The sequence below is a fragment of the Rosa chinensis genome, chromosome 1 (assembly GCF_002994745.2).
Source record: "Rosa chinensis cultivar Old Blush chromosome 1, RchiOBHm-V2, whole genome shotgun sequence".
Classification (NCBI taxonomy): Eukaryota; Viridiplantae; Streptophyta; class Magnoliopsida; order Rosales; family Rosaceae; genus Rosa; species Rosa chinensis.
The window spans coordinates 11,251,789-11,275,530 of record NC_037088.1 but is presented as its reverse complement, the minus strand read 5'-3'; the positions used below and the strand labels follow the sequence as shown (position 1 = coordinate 11,275,530).

General features: G+C 36.4%; 2 protein-coding genes across 2 annotated transcripts; one reads left to right on the top strand and one right to left on the bottom strand.

Annotated features, from left to right (window-relative positions):
- Positions 1–781: 781 nt before the first annotated feature.
- On the bottom strand, positions 782–11,593 carry LOC112195197 (flowering time control protein FY). Its single transcript, XM_024335568.2, has 18 exons — positions 11,091–11,593; positions 10,840–10,931; positions 10,072–10,140; positions 9,824–9,928; positions 8,982–9,077; positions 8,800–8,882; positions 8,637–8,708; positions 8,465–8,562; positions 6,560–6,619; positions 6,403–6,463; positions 6,232–6,319; positions 6,052–6,115; positions 5,228–5,306; positions 4,260–4,349; positions 3,205–3,293; positions 2,350–2,864; positions 1,399–1,617; positions 782–1,100 (listed from the first exon to the last, which is right to left on the bottom strand). Exons 1-18 carry the CDS (start codon positions 11,344–11,346, stop codon positions 1,032–1,034), a joined length of 2,205 nt encoding a protein of 734 aa, XP_024191336.1. The 5' UTR covers positions 11,347–11,593; the 3' UTR covers positions 782–1,031.
- Positions 11,594–11,748: 155 nt separating this feature from the next.
- Positions 11,749–15,382, top strand: LOC112173378 (nuclear intron maturase 4, mitochondrial). The gene is made up of 2 exons (XM_040507144.1): positions 11,749–11,831; positions 12,884–15,382. The coding sequence occupies exon 2, from the start codon at positions 12,903–12,905 to the stop codon at positions 15,351–15,353; it is 2,451 nt and encodes an 816-aa protein (XP_040363078.1). The 5' UTR covers positions 11,749–11,831; positions 12,884–12,902; the 3' UTR covers positions 15,354–15,382.
- The last annotated feature ends 8,360 nt before the right edge of the window (positions 15,383–23,742 follow it).

Here is a 23,742-nt window from a genome sequence, read left to right as displayed (position 1 = left end):
AACATAATGTGGATGCCACGAGGGCTAGTCAATCAGGACAAATTGGTGCTGGTGGAGTATTAAGATATCATAATGGTGATTGGCTTTCAGGTTTTATGATTAATGTTGGTAAAGGACAGGTCCTCACTGCTGAGGCTTGGGGCTTGCTTTCTGGTTTGAAACTTGCTACTGATTTTACAGGTTAAGAAGCTTGAGATTGAATCTCACTCTGCCATTCTCACTAAACTCATTGTTGAAGGCTGTGAAAGTTCCCATCCTGTTGGAAGCATTTTGAACAGCTACGAGTCTCTGCTTAATGGTTTTGAAGATGTGAAGATTAAGCATATTTTTAGAGAATGACACCTTGGTTCACCTCAGCCCTGGGGAGCAATACGACACAACCACTAGTTGGGGTCTGAAACTGTTTTCCCTTCAGTCGTGTAACGAAGGACTTCTGGTGCTTTTTACCAGTTATTATGAGTCGGGATGAAGGAGGTTAGATTGACCCTTTTGGCGTCATCAGTGTATCAAAACTGTCTCACCATAAATTAATGAAAATACCCCATTGCAACATTCGTTGGGGGACTAACAGACATATACCTAATTGTTCAAGGGGCAACAAAGCAATCAGTGCTGGCCAGTAGCATTGATAGCAATTTAGTACTCAGATAAAACTTTACACCAACAAGGCTGACTAAACCCTTGTAAAAAAAACAGACAAATCTCTTGTAATGTAGCTAGCTGAGCTAATTTCAGTGTTACAATTTTGCGGGTCATCATTTGTAAAACAAAAGCAAAAACGAGCCGAGGAAATTTCAAGATGTTTTTGGTTATACTTTGAATAAAATCTGTCTCGCTACATCAATTCTAGGCTGCAATACTTGAAAAATAAACAAAAAGGAGCAGATACCACTTCAAGAAATTTTTCTTGTTTTGCTCAACCTAATGAATCTCAGTGAGTAGACACTACGCTGATGTAACATAAATATGAGCTGATTTACAGGCAAAAAGAAGATATCCTGATAGAAGCTATAACTGATGGGAGAAATGGTCTACTGAGGTGTTTGCCCATGTGGTGGTGGCCCTGGTGGAGGCTGAGGCATACCGGATTGACCCCTGGGCTGCAATAAGCAAGACGTGGACACATTAGCTTCTTCTGAGTAATGTTGTAGTTTACAAAAGGAATGCTACTTGTCCATCTTTTCCACCCAATCTTGTTCTTTTCCAAAAACCACAAGGCACTTGATATTCACATGTAATAAACAAATTGAAGAAATGACAATGTGGCAGACCATAATGTGATAATGCTTTGGTAAAAATAGTTGCAGTCAGTAGCAGCATTCTTGTGAAAGTTTTCTCTGCCGTAGATATTTAATATTATGATGCAGTACATAGGTAGTAATAAAAGTTGTGTCTGACCTGGTAGGGATTATACCCCGGTAGCATTGGCATTTGTCCAGATTGTGCACGATTGAAGGTGCCAGCATGAGAATACATTTGCCCTCCACTTGCATTAGATGGGCCCTGCATGTTCGGCATCCCATTTGGGAAACCTCCAGCAGGTGGAGGTGGGTTCATGCCCATATAATGACCTTGTGGCAATTGATGAACCATCTGATTCATTGTACCTTGCATGCCCTAAAAAACCAAATTAATCATAAATACAATTACCAATATGAAGAATTTTTAAAAAACAGTTGTTACTTGTTAAAATGGATCGGCCTACACCAACATTTTGTGAATGGTATTCTATGTTCACAAAAGTCAAAAATGTGCTCCAATTAATATGACAATCAAAATAAGCATTACAACTGAAAGTATCTTCTAGACCCTCTTCAAACACTTCAATGGAAATGTTCATTTACTATTCTATCTGGCACTAAACATGGGTACTAGAACAATCCCAGGCCGCATGCTATTACTCATCCACAAAATAATACCGACAGTGTTAAAGAATTTCAAAACTCATTTGACATACTATCTCTATGTTGAAGAATACTGAAAAAAGCGAATTTCTAAATTGCTGAAATACCCTACAGTTTTGTATAGAGAAAAGACAAATCTTTCATGTCATGACATCTACATGAAAATGGAACTGGGGAAGGAGAAAATGCAAAAGTGAGTATTATCATTTCTGAGAAGCTATCTCAGCTCGGTTTGAAACCTTAATGGGAGCTCCACAAATAACTTGGAGGCAACCCTTATTTAGTTTAAGCAGGGTAAATGGACCACAAACCAGTCCTCCCTATATCTAACTTCAAATAAAGAGAACTTAACTTATAAAGGAACTTCACTGATTGATCTAATATACAAAATAGAAACTGGTGCTTAAAGTAAAAAGATATTTTTTTGAAAGCGTTGAGACCATACCATTGGCATTGAAAGTGATGTTGGAACTGATGAAGGCATAGGCAAAGATCCGGACACTGAAGATGGCATACCGAGTGGGGGCATTTGGGGTGGTGGACGTAAATGAGGATGCGGCAGCAAGGGTAAATGGGATGGAGGCTGTAGCTGTGGCATATTTGGAGGTGGCATAGGCAAAGGGGGCATTTGTTGTGGGTGACCTTGGTGTTGCTGATGTTGCTGTTGCGCATTTTGATGATATGGTTGCTGCTGATTTGCAGCAAGAAGAGAAGGATGTGGACCAGGTGGGAGAGGAGGAGCTCCTAAAGGCATTGAATGTGCATGAGGTTGCTGTTGTTCTCCCTGAATAGATGCGTCAAGGGATGGTATGGCTAACGGCATAGCTACTCCAACCCCTGGAATGGTTCCTTCATTTCGAGTTCCCCCGGGAGTAAATGGTCCTGGAGTTGGTGGTCCATCGTGTAATGGAAAATTACCCGTCATGCGACCAGCAAAAGCAGAGTTTTGATCACCGTAACCTGAGAAGTTAAAAATTGCACAATGCTTCTTTCAAGTTAGGCTGCATCTACCTCAATTTAAACTACAAATTCAAATCCAAGGTGGGTTCCTGTTTTATTCTTTGTGTGTGTGTGCGTGCGTGCAGGCTTATGTGTGTTTTGCTCTACAATATGACCCGCAGTACATAGCACATAGACAACAATTATTTATGAAATAACAGAAAGCTAAGTGTTGTGTCCGGCTTGCTGTGCACAGGTCAACAGGTCAATCTTAGAATGCTTAAGAAAATGAGATTCTATTTGATAAGCAATCAGATGATAATGTCTTAACAATTTGATATTGGGTTAGGAAGAGTGGAACCTTGACTCTGATTGATGTTAAATTTATCGCGACCAGTGTCTCCTGGCCTGTTTCTGCACCAAAACTTTGTTGTGTGATCATTGCTACCACTGCAGAAGATCAAAGCAAGTAGATGAAGGCATTGCTGATGCATCATAAACATTAGATAACGACGATAGCTATAAAAGTGAAGAAATTTTCTATATTTATTCTATATAGCCAGTCCAGGTCATCAAGATGCATATACATACAGATTGAAAGTTCAAACTGGAGATGCAACCTGTCAAAAGCATATAGGTTTAGGTGACCACAGGTAATGGTGCTTAGCCCAAAATTACGTCTAACCTCCAATAACAACATATTTGGAAGTGGGTAAGGTAGACACATAATAGCTCAATGCTGAGCCAGTAACTGCCGATCTTTAAGTCTCTTAAGAATGTTCTCATACCTATAGACCCTAACGAACTATAACTCTTGAGCGATCCAATGAAGTATACTCAAAATCTGACTTTCTCTTGAGTAATCCAATCACGTATCTTCTCAAAAGCTGGTTTTCGAATTAGTTAGTTTTACTGAGATTCACTTAACATACAAATCAATGAATATATTGGTTTGCTACTATTTCCTAGGAAAGATTGCTTCATTGAAAGTTGCAATAGATGGCTTTCAAGGAAAAATATTTAGCAATGGAAGAAAAATATACATAACATGTGTCTGGACAAGAGACTGCACGTTCTGGAAAGGAATGCTCATTTTCTTGAGAAGGGGATGTCCTCTATAGGAAGGTTCCATCACATAAGTTATCAACAGAACTTTGCAAAAATAAGTTGCCATAAAAATTTTGCTTAGATTTTATAGACTTCCATTTTGACAACATTTCACCATTTAGTTATATATATGGAGTATAACATGATACAGACTAAGATTATATAATTATATATATAGAGTAGAAAATGAAATTCATAATAATATAGAGAGAGCATTTCCCCATTTATAGACTTTTATTTTGGATAAAAGAACGAACACACTAAGAAGACCAGAGCACGATCATAAACAAAATGACTAGATATGCATACCTGCAAAGAATATAGCCAATAGGGTGCCATTGGAGATCCCACACACTGTTATCGTGTGCATTAACAATTTCAACCTGGGGAGTCTCATGCCTGTGCATCAGAAAAGTGGATTAGGGTTACAAGATAGAAGAACTATAAATTGCGATAAAAATTGATCTAGAAACAGACAAAAAGAAAACTATTTTAGGGTTTAGGGTAATATAATAAAGGAAGTGGACAATAGATCCACAAAAGAGAAAAGCATCAGACACCAAGTTACATCACAGCTGCTAGATTAGGAAACACTTGGAATACTGTTGCCTTCGAATCTAGCAGAATAAAATAACTCGAACAAAAGGGAACCATAAGTTGTGTATGAGACCTCAGTCATTTTTCTCCAGTCATCAAATAGACCATGGAGAATGTAATTCAGCTTTCCACTAGAGATATCATAATTTATTAATGTATTGCTTCCAAATGACACAACCTTACTTCACAGCCCGCACACCTTGCGTTTGAATTATGAATGCTAGTCTCAATAGTAATACCCTACCACACTCATACTCAACTTCCATCCATAACCATCGTAAAAAGCTTAAGAACCTGAACCAAACTACTAATCCAAATTTCTCCTGAAATGAACAATAAATTTGGCAAACTATAGGTCGGCTACCTGAGTCCCCACCTTAAGAAACTTGGACACATAACTTATGTGCTATTCCAAAAATTTTAATAAATTCTAGGTGCCAAATATATTTTTACAGAAGCCATACAGTATGTAAAAGAACGGGATGCAGGATCATGCAGCACAATATCTGCTCACTTGGCTGTCACAATATTTAATTATTTATTGCTGGCTTATTGTTATTTAATTAGACCATGACATTCATGATAAGTAAAGATCTAAGAAATGAATAGATCAAACTACTCTATAACACTAATTAAAGAAAATTGACACACAGAAACTATGGATCAGGAATGGAATTTACCCAACAAGCCAATGGAAAATGGATCCATCAGAACTCCCACTGACAAAATATTCTTCATGAAAAGGATGCCAAGCCAGAGCTAACAAAATTTAACAATGACAACCATAAGCACTATAATCTTAAAAGATATTAGCAAATACAATAAATGCACTTGAAAATTTGGCCCAATATTAGTCTGTAGCATAAAAAAAGACGCAGGGGAAACTGAGAGGAAGCTTTCAAGATAATATCACACAAGTTTATGAAACAATACAACTAGCTAAATCATTGTGAAGCCAAACTACATTAACTTTAGTTAGTTTACAACTCACACTGGCAGAACAGTAAGAAAAAGACAATTAAACATAGTAGAAGACATTCAAACAGGATGAACAATATGGAGCAATTAGGGCGTATAATGCAAAAAGATGGTGAGAGAAACGTGATGATAATGCTATGGATGAAAAAGAGACGATCTAGTTCTAATCATAGAAAGTTTCAATAGGGATTTGTAATTTTATCTTGTTTATATAAGAGTTTTAAACAAAGCTCTATGAAGCTTTCATTAAAGCCATATGTTCTTTATGGGGAGAAATGTTGATTCAAGTAAATGCAAGAGTAATATTAAGATGGATTATAAGAGTAACTAGAACATATAAAAATGCTGAGATGGATGATAATAAGTAACAAGAAACTAGAAAAGGAAAAAAAAAATACAATATACTCACTACCCAATCTAAATGCAGACTAATTAAAAGAATATTTAGAAACAGAATTCAGTACAAAATAATGGAAGATAAAAAAATAAAAAAAAATACTGCAAATATTAAGAAACAATCACTAACCAGTCACTTCCTTCCGATGCCCACGGAAAGATTCAAGCTCCTTCATAGCCCTTATGTCATAAAGCTGAGAGTATGGAGTGCAACAATATCATCGATCAGAGAAAAACAAATAAAACTTCAAAAAATAAAACACCCACTTAACCTATATTGAATTATATAAGCTAAAAATTAGCTGCTTACCTTTATGACTTGATCCTTAGAAGCAGTTAGCAGCCAGTTGCCATTTTGGTTCCATTTAACAGATTGCACCAAATTTTTGTGACCATGACTGCAAAGGCATGCATAAAAATTTAAAAAAATTTCAATCTACAAACTAATTCAAAGGTATAGTAACCAATTTTCAGAACTCACAATGAACATAGTTCTCGCCCTGACTTAGCATCCCAAAGTTTGACAAGCTGGTCTTTCCCACCTACGTATAGACCAACAACTTGGAATTAAGTATAAAAAAGTACCAACATAGGAAAAGATGTTTGACATGAAAATCCAAGAGAATCATTGCAACTACCTGAAGCTAGTAGAGACTTTGTAGGGTGCCAGTCAACACTCTTCACATCCCAACCATGGCCTGCCTGAGTTTAAACCACACATAGAAATTCTAAGGTTACTCCATGCATTTTTCAAGCATGAAAAGGCCACGAACATGGTGTTAAAACTTAAGCAAGAATTAAATTTCATGCAATTATGAGTCCAAGATAATCTGGTGAGAGTTCATGCTTTGAAGTGAATAAAGTATTTCTCTTATTCTATTCGATTTATTTATCTTTTAAGGAAAACTCAATGAAGTGTGCAACGAAAATAAGAAACCAGAATCTCCTAAATAACATACTAGTATCAGAGTGACTAAGAACCAAACATGACTCTGGGCATCAATGGTGCTTAACTGTCATAGACTCGGAACACAACAACACAAAGGGTCCCCTGAACTGGCTTAATGGCCATTTGATAACACTTAAAATCTTGGCCACATATATAGACAATCAAATACTCAAGTAGGCAAATAAACTACCCATTTACAAACTTCAGGGAATTGAAATTTTGAGCAGGATTTTGGAAAGCATAAACAAAGCGTGTCTTGAAGCTCATTCTGAGGTGAGATGCCTGAGGTGTCCCTTTGAAAAGCATAAGACTATAAATGTAAGCTCCTTTGCCAAAGCAGTGTGGTTCAAAATAAACAGAGTGCTTTTTGAGCTATATTCCCACAGGCATGGGCCTCTAAAATCTAAAACAAAAGCACATGAAACCCTCAAGCCCCTTCACATTTCTGTCAGCAGAAAAAAATCCCAAAACTCACCTTGGAGGCATTTCGGCAAATCTAAAGTGGTTATCTAATGCCCTTGGCAGTAACTCAGTGGCTATGATAAATATTTACCCAGCCCTGAGAAGCTATCCTTTAGAATTTCGGTGACATTTATGCACTCGCCAGTGCTTCATCATCCCTTCTGCGGCATTTAAGCAATTGGTGAATTGTTGTGGGTGCAGGAAAATTTCATAGTGGAAGGAATTTGTGGGCTGTGTAGTTTAACTTCACCTGATAGTGCAGCTAATGCACTGTTTGACATGATTTTTTAAATTTTGGTTGGGGGGGGGAGGAGGGCACATGTTTTGGCAAACTTGAGACTTAGAGCTGAAGTGAAAGCAACGTGGCATCCTAGGTGGCCTTAATAAAGAAACTTGGCAATCCCCTCACAGAACAAATTAAAACTACACAGAATAAAGCAATATGAAATCCCGCCAAGGATTATAATGAAAAACTATGGGCTTAGAGAAATAAGAAAGTATCTTTTACACTATTTTTCTCAAATATTAAGTATAGAAAAGTACAATAATAATTGTTTAGTTATAATAATTCATTGCCTTGCAAAAAAAAATACCCCCACCTTATGCTTTCGCCTCTGAAAAATGCTTTCGAGTTCACAAAAACTTATGATTTTCAGCAAGGACGTGTTTAACTTGCTTGATAATGGGCAAGGAAGTCAAACCAAAAACAGACAAATAAATAAGGTCTAAACTAACCCCAGAAACACAATCTAACACTTTAAAACAAAGTCTATTTCATTGCAGTAAACATTACAATTGCGAAGCTGAAGGAATTCTGGGTCCTATTATGTTCCTTCAAAAGTAGAATAAAAAAGGTACGAGTAAAAGATGAAATATTCAATCCTACATACTCTGATGCAACTGACAACATCTGCCTATTCACTCAATCATTCAGATAAAATATTTTAAATAAGCATGCATTAATGAGGAAAATTTCATATTTGTGCTTCGACCATGGATGAAGGAAAGGCGCAGGAATTGCATTTCTTAACTAGGTCATGTCACATTACATATGAATAAATCAGTACTGATCAAGCTACACAATTAGGGTCAACAAACTCATTCTGTAATTGTTGTGATCAAAGCACTTTACCAGTCAACGTGCGCTCTTCTTGGCACCGTGCAAAATCCCATATTTTAACAGAAGTATCATTCGAACAGGAACAGAACTTCAAGTCAGTCTTACAGAAGCTGTTAAGAAAAAAAGGGTGATTAAGACATGCCTTAAGCAGAATGAAGAGGACTACTCATATTTAAGTATTTACCTTAAGTCCTGAACAGATTCTTTGTGAGCAGATTTATTGGCCTTCACATTATTCATGTTGGTCTGCCAATACCTAAAAGTAGACCCATATGTATTAACACATTAAAGCTATTACTATTTTCCATTTAATACAAAACACCAATTGAAACTATACATGTGATTACTTTATTGATCCTCCATCATCACCAGAGACCATCCAATTTTCATTATGACTCCAGACCATAGATCTGATTGCTTGATCATGAGCCTACAAATTGAAAGATGAAACTATCATAAACTACATTTTGACATCCTTTCTGATTGAGTTACCCCAAGGGAAAAAAAAAAAAATCTGTCTAATATTTACCTGAAGAATCATTTCAAAATTAAATGATTGGCCATTCCAAAGAGTGAATTCCCCATTTTGAGAGCCTGTAATAAGACGCCTCCCAGGAGGAGTCCACTTTGAAAAGAAAGTGGAAGGGGTCAGTCAACATCAGTATGATAGGCTAACTGAGGACATCACAATCATGTCAAAGATTCCTATTATGATTTTCAAAACAATATGAATATCTAAAATCAATACAAAAAGAGAAAACTGAAAAAATATGTGTGTGTGTGTGTGCGTGTAAATGAACGCCCTGAAATGAAGTTTTGTCTGGTTCCTGGCCCAATAAAGAAGAGAGCTCTAGTTCAATGACGGTTCTATCTTCCATTAGAATATACATGGCCATAATATTCCCTCCTCCCTTTTCGCTTCCCTCATCAAACACCATTCTTAGACCTAACAAGTCATACAAGTGCAGCATCATATTGATCTGAACATAGCATACTGTTCCGTGTTTAACTCATATCCCTCCCAATTGCAAATGGAACTAAGACCCACATCTTTGGTCCTGGGTGCAAAATAATTTAAGCTAATCAACAGAAGTCATAGCACTACAATTCGATAAAATTGTTGCTCAACAGAAGTTAAGGTATACTCAGTTGGTAGCTACACCTCACTTCAAAAAAGAGATCCCCAACTTCACTCTCCCTCCCACATATACAATGATTTCTCCAAATAAATTTGACTTATAAGCATCAAAACAGGACAACATCATGCTTGTAAAAGAAAACATCAAATGTTCAATGAACCATGGTTGGGGAAAAATAATCACAGAAGAATTATTATGACCTTTGACCAAAATTGATTGTAGCTGAACTTACCAAAACCCGATTAATTGAATTACGGACTTTGTTTGTGGAAGTATGCACAAACTTTGCAGCAAAGCCCGTAGATGGGTTATTTGAATAGGCAACTGTCGGCAACATCTACACCACAAAAACATAAGATTCAAGTGAAAAAAATCATATGCACTAAGTTCAGACTATAACTAGACTACCATCATGCTACCGGTTGAACATTTTTTATATACCAAGAAAAAGTGAAATAGAAACAGTAAATTATCACTTACGTCAATTGCTGCTGCTGGTGTAGGTTGCAATACTGTCCTATCCCTCGCATCCCGCTGCCACATTCTAGTCTGAAGAGCAATAATACAGGATTTTAAGATATACAATCAGAAATTAAGATGATCAAGTCTGTGAGACAATAACAACTAGAATCCTTCAATATCAGACTAGCATACTTGAGGTTGGAAGCCATTTAAGAGTTGTTTTTAGTTTTAGGTGATGTTTGCAGTACCAGTCTGTCTTGCATTAGGTTCTACTGAGGTTGTTCAGTGGTCTGGTCACTGCTGGGCAGTTCCAGTGTTGTATTGTTTCCTGCCAGGACTTTGAAGGCTCTCCTTGGAAGCCCTGTTTGCGGGATTGTTTTGTATATTCTGGTTCACATTTTTTTTTTATCACATTTCCTTTTTACTTAATTAGTTTTGTTTCACATCTTGATAGAAAATTATCCATATCACTTGACAAAGGGTGTAATGAAGAATAGTGCTACAAACTAGATACAGGACTCATTACTCGTGACAAAGATACGAGATCAAAATGGATAAGAACAAGGAATACCTAGCTACTTCAATTGACACCATTAGATTTTTCTCGGAAAAAGAAAACAGAAAAAGCGAAACAAGACTACCCTAACAAAAGAAAGCAGAAACCAGAAAATCAGCTTTGGCACAACTAGAAAAGCCATGGTCTATCCTATAACTTTCCTCACCACGACCCCTATAACAGGAATTCGGCGAAAGTTATGTGTACCCAATAAATTCAAACAATGGTACCTGTGTATACCGCACGACAGTGCTGGTGTAATCAACTGCCCTTCTCTGAGTCTGCTTTCTGTTCCTCTTTGCACCAAAACCATCACCATGAACTGCAACAAACAAACCATTTTCGCTACTAATTAACCAAATTTCCAACAAAATTCTACCACCACTTTCCATTGCGAAATTCTCAGAAAAGCTATAAACCTAGAAATTCAAATTCAAACAAACCAAGAATAACCAAGGTTGTTAAAAAATTCGGTACACACCATCATAAGGAGGAACAGGAGGACCAGGGGCGGAGGGGTGGTGATAATCCGGAGGCATGTTAGTAGAAGAAGCAGACGGCTGACGCATCATCGGCGGTGGGCCCCTGTGAAAGTCTCCACCTTGCTGCTGATGCTGATGGTGTTGCTGCTGGTGCTGGTGGTGTTGCTGCTGCTGCTGGTGATAGTGTTGTTGTTGCTGCTGCTGCTGCTGTTGCTGTTGGTGTTGCTGCTGCTGTTGAGGATCAGGGTACATCATTTTGGAAACCCAAAACCCTAAACGGGCAACCCTAGCTTCCTCGGGAATAGATTACACAACCGGAAAATTGCAGCGCTTGTTAGGTTTCTTGAAACGGAGGAGAGAATGAGCGCCGGAGAATCAGATTCGGATGAGATTTTCCGTCGCAGAGCGAAACGGCATTCAATGCGAAACGAATTGGTTTTGGAAGAAGAAGGAGAAGAAGAAGAGAGAAAGGTTCAGTCTTTGAAGAGAATTGAAAAAAACTCTGGGAGGGTTTTATTTTGCGGTGTTCGGGTCATGGGTTTTTTTTACCCTTTTCTAAAATGGGTCGTGGAATATTAGCCGTTGGTATGATCCGACGGCTGAGATTTTTTTCCCTTTATAATTCTCAAAGGTTTAGTCTTGAGTTTCTCAGGAAAAGCAAGCAGCTTTGGCAGTGCTTCTGGGAAAAGCACCTCCCAGATTAATCTTCAAGGGTTTGAAGTCTATATCCAGAATCAACTGTAAGTTTCCATTCCCATGTTTTCTATTTGGTGAAATTGCTATATGAATATAGTTGTCTTTCAATTGCTTTATATAATTCTTAAGATACTGGATGCTGAATAAGTATTGAGAACTGGGAATTCCTTTCTTAAGTTGTAACTGATTAGAACAGAAGCCAGAATTGGTAGCAACCTTGTCTTGATTATTGTATTGGGTAGTTGTGCATGAGTGTTCTTTGGTTCGTGTCTTTGCTTGTGGCCTTTGAGACCTTATTGCGTTGCAGCTCTGCTGGAGGTGCTGTTGTTTTGTTCTTTCTGTGGTATTCGAACTTTCGAAAAGAAAAGAAGTTAAAAATGGGAGATGGATATTTGACCGGTGTAACCTAGTAGTGTTTGTAGTGGTGGCATGAATAGTTGTATCAGGCAAGTTGAATAGGTTAAGGCCAAGTGACTGACAGTATTGTGGAGTTGGGTTCAGTGCTATTGGTCAGCAATGGTTGTGTTACAAGCATAAAATTTCGATGGTTACTCGGAATGTTCAGTTGTGGTTCTTGTTTTTCTCTTTGCTGTGTCTTCTAAACAAGTGAAGTAAATGGTAAAAATGCACAAAAGGCACAGTATGTTGTTCTGTTTTGATATATTGCACAGGAGCTGGGACTTGGTGCATTGCTTCTTATCATTTTGATATCGGGAATAAATGGTCTGTCGTTATTTCTAAAGGAACAGAAATTACAGATGTCTTGAGTGTGTTGTCAATGTGTGGTAAATGATATGCATTGTACGTTTTGTTGTAGAAGAAGATGCCGGTGTCCAGATGTATTCTTATTTTTGTTTTGTTTGTGAACTTGAGCCCCTCTCCTTAACCAAAATCCTCTACAAATTTGTGTTTTCTATTGAAGGAAACTTACAGAACCATCAAGCAGTTTGAGTATAAATAATATATTCTTATGCAGACATACCCTTTGAGCTGATAAACTCTATTTTAATAGGACTTAATTAGAATGATACTGCTTTTCACTCACCACTTTTTCTACTTGTGTACTTATGACTGGTATCTGTATCCCTTTATGTAGTAGCAGCAACCCAATTTCTATGTCTTATGACAAAAGGCTCACTGCTGTCAGAAAAGCTGCCTCTCTCACTGCTCGCCTTTGTGAGAAGGTGCAAAAGACACTGGTGAAGTCGAACACTTCTTCAAAATCAGATAAAAGTCCCATCACAGTGGCCCATCATGGAAGAGCTTCCAAAAGAATACAAGAATTTGCAGATCATTCTACTGTCGCTACTGCTGGAGATGATATTAATAACAGCATTTGTAAAATGAAATTGGCAGAGAACTTAGCCTGTCTTGTTGATGAATCTTCTCATATAGATGAGAGAGGAAGACCCAGGAGCAGAATGGAACTTAAGAGGTCTCTTGAACTGCGCATTAAGAAGAGGGTGAAGGAACAATACCTCAATGGGAAGTTTCGAGACCTAATGGCAAAAGTCATTGCCAATCCAGAAACTCTTCAAGATGCTTATGATTGTATCAGACTCAACTCCAATATTGATGTAGTTGTAAATGATAAGAAAACTTCTTTTGATTCTTTGGCTGAAGAGCTGTATCTTGGGAATTTTGATGTTAATGCTAATACCTTCTCTATCTCAACAAAGAATGCAAGGAAAGATGTTTTAGTGCTTCCCAATGTGAATCTGAAGGTCATTCAGGAAGCCATCAGAATTGTATTAGAAGTTGTTTACAAGCCCCACTTCTCTAAAATTTCACATGGTTACCGAAGTGGGAGGGGGCATTCTACAGCTTTGAAGTACATAAGCAAGGAAACTGCTAGTTCTGATTGGTGGTTTATATTGCTCATTAACAAAAAGCTAGATGCTTGTATTCTTGCTAAACTGATATCAGTAATGGAGGAGAAGATAGAAGACCCTAGCCTCTATGGTATGATCCAAAGCATGTTGCACGCTAATGTACTCAATTTCGAGTTTGGTGGTTTCCCAAAAGGTCATGGTCTTCCACAGGAGGGAGTATTGTCCCCTATATTAATGAATATTTATCTTGACCTATTTGACCGCGAATTTTACAGATTATCAATGAAGTATGAAGCTCTCATTCCAGGTTTACATACTGATCAAAAGTCCCAGTCTAGGTTGCGCAGCTGGTTTAGGAGGAACTTGAAAGGTAATGATCTTGGCTGTGTAGGTGAAGAGAGTTTTAGAGTCCATTCTTGTCGCTTCATGGATGAGATATTCTTTTCAGTTGCTGGTTCTAAGGATGCAGCTCTTGATTTCAAATCTGAGGTTCAAAATTACTTGCAGAAGTCTTTGCACTTGGAAGTTGATGATCAAACAGAATTATTGCCATTTCAAATGTCGCAGGGGATCCGCTTTTTAGGCACCTTGATTAGAAGAAATGTGAAAGAAAGTCCTGCGACAAAAGCAGTCCACAAGTTAAAGGAAAAAGTTGCTTTATTTGGTCTACAAAAGCAAGAGGCATGGGATTCTGGAACAGTTAGCATAGGCAAGAAATGGTTGGGTCATGCTTTGAAGAAGGTCAAGGAATCAGAGATCAAGCATTTGGCTGACAGCAGGTCTGTTCTGAGTCAAATTTCCCATTGCCGTAAATCTGGTATGGAAACTGATCATTGGTACAAGTACATGCTGAAGATTTGGATGCAAGATGTCAAAGCCAAAGCAGAAGAGAGCGAGGAAGCTATCCTGTCTAAGTATGTCGCAGAACCAGCTTTACCTGAAGAACTAAGAAACTCCTTTTATGAATTTCAGAGGCATGTGGAAAAATATGTTTCTTCTGAGACCACTTCTACTCTTGCCCTTTTACCAAATGCTGGTTCTTCTACTGACTCTGTCATTGTCACTGAGATAATTGCTCCCGTTATTGCAATAAAAAAGCGTCTCCTACGATATGGATTGCTCACACGTGATGGTTACCCCCGTACATGCTCCTTGCTTGTTTTACAAGATAATGTTCAAATTATCGACTGGTTTTCAGGTATTGTTCGCCGTTGGCTTAGATGGTATGCCAAGTGTGATAACTTCAATGAGGTAAAACTCTTGATCTCTGATCTAGTAAGAAAATCGTGCATCCGAACTCTAGCAGCAAAGTATCGTGTGCACGAAGCTGAGATAGAAAAACGTTTTGACACTGAACTAAGCAGTATTCCCTCTACCCTAGAAGTTGAGCAAGAGATGGTAAGTGAAACATCAGACCCTCAGGCTTTAGAGAACGATGAGGCTTTAATGTATGGAATTTCTTACAGTGGCTTATGTTTGCTCTCTCTCGCAAGAATGGTGAGCCAGTCACGACCTTGCAATTGTTTTGTCATTGGGTGTACAGCTCCAGCACCGAGTGTCTATACTATTCATGTAATGGAAAGGCAAAAATTTCCTGGCTGGAAGACTGGGTTCTCAAGTTGTATTCATCCCAGCTTGAATAGACGGAGAATAGGGTTGTGCAAGCAACACTTAAAGAATTTGTATCTTGGTCATATGTCACTTCAATCCATTGATTTTGGGGCATGGAAATGAACGCATTCAATTAAATAATAGTTTTTTTTTTTTTTGTTCTTGAAATAAAACATGTTTATATTAATCAAAGTACGAAGTCTAGGAATGAACGCATCAGAAAATAGAATTCGTAATCAAGTAACTTAGGCAAATCATATTCTACGAAAAGTACTCAATATAAGGAATGCTAGCTACTTTCTCTTTTTACCTTTTCCTTTCAATATTTCATACTCAACAAATGACAAGTAGATTCCATTATCACATCAAACTCAATATTTATTACCTTAAATAACTAATCCTATTATTTCCATGTTTGCCCATTACAATCTTTATATATATATATATATATATATATATATATATTTGGCATTTATACCTTTTCGCTGGGTTTTTTTTGTTTCCTTTTCTAAGCTTATAAAACATAAACAATAATTTTTGTTTTCCTAAAGAATCCCTAGTATGTTAATTAGTATCAACTCAAAATAAAATTTCCGTAAAAAAAATATTAAACTCCCAAGTCCCAAATTGTTTTGTTCTCTTCCTCTCTCTTAATTTTCTTTAGTTTCCTATCAATTCGTTTTTAGATCTTCATTTCATTATCAGAGTCCTTAATTTGTCTTTTGTTTGAATATTTATCTGGTTTGATTTTGCACTTTTGCTTCATCATTTTCTTCTTTTCTGAGTTTAGTTCTTTTTTCTTTTCAATTTTTTAAAAACAATTTGATCTCAATCTTGTTCATATTATTGTTTGGGTTTGGTTTACATGCAGCCCATAGTCTGCAAATGACAATTCCCCAGCTATATAAAGAAATGAAATTGAACGAAGATTAAAAAATGGGAATGGATTTCAGAGTGACAGACTGGATACTAGAGAAATAGAAAGAGATAAAGAAAGATTTGATAGAACAAAGATTTTAAAATGGGAATGGATTTCAAAATGGATACTAGAGAGATAGAAAGAGATAAAGAAAGATTTGAGAGAAAGGGCTTCCCTGTGGGGAAGTTTTACCTAGATGAACCCAGAAAGGAAAAAACCACAACCCAGATTCTCAAAATAACAATGAAAAATGCAAAACTAATTAAAAAAAAATCCATAATATATAAATTAAGGGTGCGGCTATTGCCACCCTACTAACTACTTTGTTCATCCTACATGTTTCTAATTTATTAAAATACTAAAATATCCTAATATGAAATTACAATAAAGGACAATATCTTATTAAAAATTACAATTAGTTTTTTTATTACCCCTACAGAATATGTACATAAATTTCATAGTAATCTTCTCATTCATCGTTGAATCTAGTGAGATTGATTGACTAAGAGTTCATGAGATTGATTGAGAGAGATGAGAAGGAAGTCTAAAACAACTGAGAGAGATGCGGAGGGAGCCAAATAGGAAAAAAAATTGAGTTAAACCCTACATTGGAAAATAGTATTTTCGGTATTGCAAATGGGTGAACAAAGTAAACATGAAATTAAAAAAAAATATGTGCAGGGTGAGAAGAGAATATAGGGTGAACAAAGTAGATAGTAGGGTGGCGATAGCTGCACCCTAAAGTAAACATCCTATAAAATCAAAGTGAAATATAGAAAGAAAAAAATGTGAGACATTTATTAGAATGGCAGACATGGAAAAAATTAGGGTTGGGATCGACTCGGTATGGCTCGCTAAACAAGGCATACCAAAGCCGAGACTGATTGTTTGAGTCGGTTCGGTACGGCTCTGTACTCCTCAAACTGCGTATCAAAACCGAACTGTCCTGAAACCGATCGGTTCGGTACTAGATCGGTATAGTTCGGTATACCAGTTCAGGCTTTATTGTTGATTGAGTGACATCTTGCTGGACTAAGGGAGAAGTCCCACTGCTCGAAACAACCAAGCTGGACTGAGGGAGAGGTACCACTGCTTGGTCTGCGGCTTCTTTGCCTACTTCACCCCTCTTCTTGCTTCTTCGAAACTGGAATTAAAAAAGAAAAAGAAAAAAAATCAACAACAGTAATCACATATTCACAGTAATGAGTTATGACAGTTCATGTAATCAAACTAATCTGATAAGCTTTGTGAAGTGATAATCATAATGCCGCTTTTAGTTCAATTGTTGAGTAATCAATTAATCATAATTTCAATTTCTCAATCATAATTTGATAATCATAATGCCAAATAACTAAAGTAAAAAATGAAATGAATTGATAATCATATATTCATATTCAATCGAAATGTAAAATTGACACTACTAGAAAAACATGATTTAAGGACATTGAAACATTGTCCTTAAATACATACAAGGACTCTTTAAAAAAGAGTCCTCTATCCTAGAGTCATCATAAGTCCCAAACAAGGACACTGAAAATGTGTCCTCTTTTCTATATGAGGACACAGTTTGTGTGTCCTAAAAGATTTGGCAAAGGTGTCCTTGTATCCATAAGAGGACACCTAAATTACATCCTCATATTATCTAATATGTATCGTTTTTTCTATACAAGGACACACAAATTGTGTCATAAAAGCTCAGGAAATGGAGTCCTTAAATCCATAAGAGGACATAAAAATCCACTCTTATATGTGTCCTCTTTTCCATACTAGGACACACAACTAGTGTCCTCAAATATTTGAAAATGTAGTCCTTAAATCCATAAGAGAACACAAAATACATTCTCATATGTGTCCTCTTTTCTATACTAGGACACAAATTATGTCCTCAAGTTCTGGAAATGGAGTCATTAAATCCATAAGAGGACACAAAAAATACGTTCTTATATTATCAAAACTGCATACATATGACACATCAAACAGTTTCTCTGTTTACCTTTCAACTGTTAATAATATATATTACAGCTTCACCTTGTTCTCTTTTCTTTTCATGCTAAATAATATAACAACTGATGCTTCAAACTAAATAGCAAATCCACTAACTGCTGCTATTATGGGAATGAGTACATTGGCTTTCTTCCTTTTGCATGATATTGCTGCACATATGTTTTCATTTTCTCCAACCCTAGGATGAATAAAGTTGATACATATCAGTCATGGAAATTTAGTCGACAATATAGTATTCAATTTGTATAGTATAAAAACAAGGCCTAACAGTATAGAACTTTTTCCACATCAATAATATAGTATTTAATTTTTCATGACAATCTGATAAACTGAATCAAAACCCATAGATAGATAGTCAGACTTATTCCCAACTTTCCCATTGATAATCAAAACCCAGTGAAAACTGCAGAGTGCAGACCGCAGCCAAGGAATAGAATCAACTTTTTACTTCTTCAGTTCTTCAATTTGAATGGAATCAAATATGGATTCGTGGTGCTGCAAAGGAGATTTGATCACTTGCCTGATTTGAGAGTGAAGGAGGCTGCGTTTTTCATGTTGAAATGTCAAATGACTCAAGCTGCAGCTACATCGATTTGGAGCAGATTAACGGGTTGGGTCAGTAACTTAACGGTATTAAAAAGGCCCAATCGGATCCCGACCCGAGCCCAATAACATCGGTACGGTTTCGGTTCGGTACTCCAAAAAACATAAATGAAACCGAGCCGATTGGTATCTGTACCGGTTCGGTCGGTTTCAGCATCGGTTTCACGGTCACAGATTCCCAGCCCTAAAAAAAATAGTATTAGTTATTCAATGTAATTAATATTGAGTTTAAAGTGGTAGTAGAATTCACATGTCATTTGTTGAGTGGGGAAAGTTGAAAGGGAAAGGTAGAAGGAGGAAGTAACTAGTATTCCTCACTTATTATTTACTTTACAACATTTTTCTAAATTATCAAATATTAGCAGTTTGTCAAAATATTCAAGAAACACTAAAATTACAATACACTATTTTTTGAAACATATATTAGTATCAATTAAAATGACTAGACTAGAAGAATTTGTGTGTCCATGTGGCTATGTGTGTGTGTGTGTTGAAATGAATCTGTTGAGCAAAATAAAATAAAAGAACAAGACGGAAACTAAAATATTAAATAAATAAAAGAAGAAACAACTCTTCCATACTAATTGCTATCGTTTAAGTAAATTAGAAGCCAATAAGAAACAATTCAATCGCACTAACCCATTGGTTTTACCATTTTAATGTGCATCAATGAATGAGTGTTCTTGGGTGTAAGCAACAATAGAAATAATCCCAATTAAACAAAATTTAGTTTTAATTACAAAGTTCAATTAAGAAATTTTAACTTTAATTAAAAATTTGATGAATTGACAAAAATGTCCTTGACTATCAGCGTGGTCAGGATATCAAAATGCTAACGAAATGAAACTTAAAGTATACAAATGCAAAAACTTGATAGTTGGGTATGAAAATGAAAATAGCCTCATAGTTCGAGGGTATTTTATAATTAATCCTCAAATTTATCGTTTCAAATCACAATATTATACTAGAAAAAGTTGTCAAAGATATATTGTTTTGAGACTTGTTCATGATATGCATACTTATCAAAGAATGACTGTCAGTATAGATGAAGCAGCATACTTGCTAGAGAGGTAGCATATACTACAGTATAATTGTTAAGTCTAGGAAGTCTGGCCAAATTGATAGAATTTGAAATTGAGGCCAGAGCTACAACATTAGTATGCAAGTTCGTTTTAGGGTGCTTGTGCAGAAATTCACAATATCTTGTGGAAATAAGAAGCTAATTAAGCAATTGTTTGGCCTAGATTCCCAAACTAGTGGAAGATGCACTACTGAAGGAAGCATAGACCTTTCTACATAAAGGAAATAGAAGACTACAAGTACTCGTTCAGTGAAGATATTATGTTTGGGATGATCATCGGTGGATACAACCAAATAACTAGAGCAAAAGTGGAGGTTATTATTGGGCAGTCGCTTTTTGGTGAAGCCAGATGACTGCTGATGAGGCATTTGATGTTTAAACTGGACCAAACCAGATCGGTCTAGTTTGATCAAAGTTCATTTTTTGTTTTTTTTTTAAAGTATTTTTATTTGTTTGTAAGCTAAATACAGTCTGACCACCAATCTTCTGCATAACATATTCATTAATTTAGATTACATTTCATGTCTCCTATTTGTCTTAAGCCCTGGATGGAAAAATATCAAGTCCAATACAATGTATTGTGCCCTATTCTTTGTTGTATATAAGTTCCCGTTCCTAAAATTACTACAGATAGTAAAAGTAACTAGTCGTTCGCATGTCACTATCTCCTCACCCTTGTCGTGCATGTACTGCAATATATTTTACTTGAAAAATATGAGGTACAACATTCTGTGTAATGTTATAGTAGTAATCTGACTCTTACTATATGTAGTAATCTTAGTGAATTATTGTTGAATTGCATAGTCATCCCCAAGCCGAGCCAAGAGTACTATGACCTTGCAATTCAAGATGACTTTCAAATTATTTCAAGAGATGTGCGTAATAATCATTTAGAATATCTTCAGCAAATATGAGACCTCATGGAGTTAATTTCAGACGATGGTAAAATACATGTTGAAAAGATCGTAGAACTGAATATATATGGGCAATTACAAAATTTTATTAGTTGATATAAAAACATGAGTGTTTTTATTGGGAGTGGGTACTCAAATATCTTAGAAAAGTTAACGAAGGATGTATCTATGTCTCGACTTGTTGTCCTTTTGTTCAACACCATGATCTCTCTATCTGGGAATTTAAAGATTAAATCTCAAGGCACACAAACAAAGCTTAAGAAGATTGATATAAATCATGAATACTTGTGGTACTTCTCACAAGACGACAAAAGTATCACCGATGTTAAAAAAGTACTGAAGTTTTTGCAGATATTAGTCATATTACTGAAGTACTTATGGCATTTAGAGAATGATTATGAATATGATATTAGTCATATTACTGAAGTGAAATTAATTGAAGGACTAAATTACCTTGAAGAAAAGATGTTAGAAACAAATAAAGACATCATGCTGACTAAAAGATTGCAACCCTAAATAGAATTGATAGACAACTGGCTATTAAAACGAGGATCTCCTTTTCAAAAGGGCTATTACAAAGTATTAAGTTCTTAAAACCAATGTCACATATTAAATATAATGTCATACAAATCCTAAAACTAGAACTCCCACACTCCAGTAAAAATGAGCGGCCTAATATATTCCAAAGTCTGAACCATTCCATTGATGTGATGAAATTTCTGAACATTCGGATACACATCTTGAAACACAATGTCCAATACATCGATCAAACTTGGCTCAGATATTCCAAAAGGAGGATGCACTATTGAATGACGACATAAGGCTAGGCAGTCAAAGACATCGCCGTACTTATAGTTATTATACCAAGTAGTACTTTTTTCAAGAGCCTCAATAATATGTTATTTAGTAGAATTAGTGGGTAATGAGGCTTTGGCAAGTTCAAGCATTTCCCAAATGGTTAATGGCAATGTACCGAGGGCTTGACGGTATGAATCTCCAACGACACGGCTATCCCAAGAAGAAAAAGAAAGATCCATTGGTGATGAAAAATTACGTAGACAGTTCCATAAGGCAATGAGATACCTGAATTGATAGGTTTTGCCATTCAGAAATAAGTTTCCTGACAAACCTGCAATATATTTCCGTGTACCAGCAGCGTCTTTCACTTGCTTCATAAAACTTATTGCTAGAGTATGAGCTGTTGCAGGGTTGAATTTCAAAATCTCCTTGAACTTATCATATAAAGCCACTTGCAGAGTATCAGTTGTTGCAGAGCCATCTTCTTCCAAACATTTAAATATTGCATCCCTGCACTTCCAAATTGTTTCAGGATACAGAATTTCTTTATCCGGATTAAGATATGGAGAAGTTGCAGAGATATTTGCCAAAACCCTTCTTGCCTGATGAAAAGAAGTATTGAAAGGGGAGATGATTTTGGGAATACCATATTCAGATTTGATATGATTTAATTTTCCATTAGCCCCCTTGGACAAACAAACCTTTAGAACTCTCATCATGGTTGATGGAGACTAACATGTGGAAGGCTGATTGCACTTAATATCTTAATTGTTTGCGTACCAACTTTTTGCATAACCCGTTCAATTTGAATTAATTCTTTCATTGCTTTTAATAAAAAAAATTTGAACAATCATGTCGAATTAATTCCTAAAATATAAACCAAAGCTCAACATCTCTTTTATTAATTATCATAAAAATTGACTACCGTTTCAATCAAAGCCAAGCCCAAGACTATCCACTATCTCTTTTATGGATATAATCATATGATTTTGTTTAAGCATTTGGAGAACAACTGTGATTTTTTTTTTCATCGTTGTAAGTATAAGGTGGTTGATGACTTTTCAAGGAGAAACGGAAGAGTTGCAATATTGTGTAACACTCCAAACCGGATAGAAGAAAATAATCGGAATTCAGGATGGATCGGAATTTCGCTAATCACAATTAATTAACCTATCTTCGATGCAAACAAAACTAACCACACACTTGCATATATCTCCACACATAGACTAAAATTGATACCTTCGATCACCGCCATCTAATAATGTCGTGGCTTTATTGAGATGAAAGAGAAAGGAAAAGAGAAAGATAGTCGGTGACCCTCATCCAGATCCAAATCGTTCTTTGACCTCATCCAGATCCAAATCGTTCTTTGACCCTCTCCCCGTGATTGTACGACAACAACGAATTTGAAGAAGAGAGAGTTCTAGAGGGATCCAGACCTTTCCCCTTCTAGATTGATCTAGGCTTATACATATACCTAAACCCAACGATAGAGATTAATCAACGATAAATGCAACGGCCCAGATTAAGCGGTGATATATGTAACGATCCAGATTAAGCGGTGGGTGATCCAACGCTCGAGATTGCTCCTTTTATAATTTATTTTATTCCTGTACTCGGGAAGTTCAAACTAAATAGCTCGAGTGTTTGAGAAATTTCATGAAAACTTACACGACTTGTCTCAACACAAACTTTAATACCGAGTCCTCAAATTGAACATTATCCTTCACAAAAATTTTAGAAAATTTTGTCATAAGCATTCTTAGTAATTTCTGGGATAATAAAATTAATTCTCGGAAACTTCAGCTTAACTTCTTTAGTTTTCTCGAGGCTTACATAAATTAGCTAAAAGCAGTTTGTATTACAAATTTGCAGGGTATCACAAACTCCCCCCATTTAGAAATTTCGTCATCAAAATTTGAAGTGAGATGATGATAATATTAATACACAAATAGGTTCCTAAGATATGGGTAGTAACTCATTTTACGAATGGCTCTACAGTCCCTAAACCCTAGCCGCCTAGGTTTCGGGGATCCGTGTCGCTCTAAGGTCGCAGCCGTGGGTTCTTCGCCAAACTTCAACGTCGATGTTTGTTGACGAACCTATTGGTCTGTGTCGGAGTTTTATTCTTAGCAAGCCTACTTGTGGATGACTCTCTCTGGTTCATCCACATCAGAACTGGTGAACCCCAGA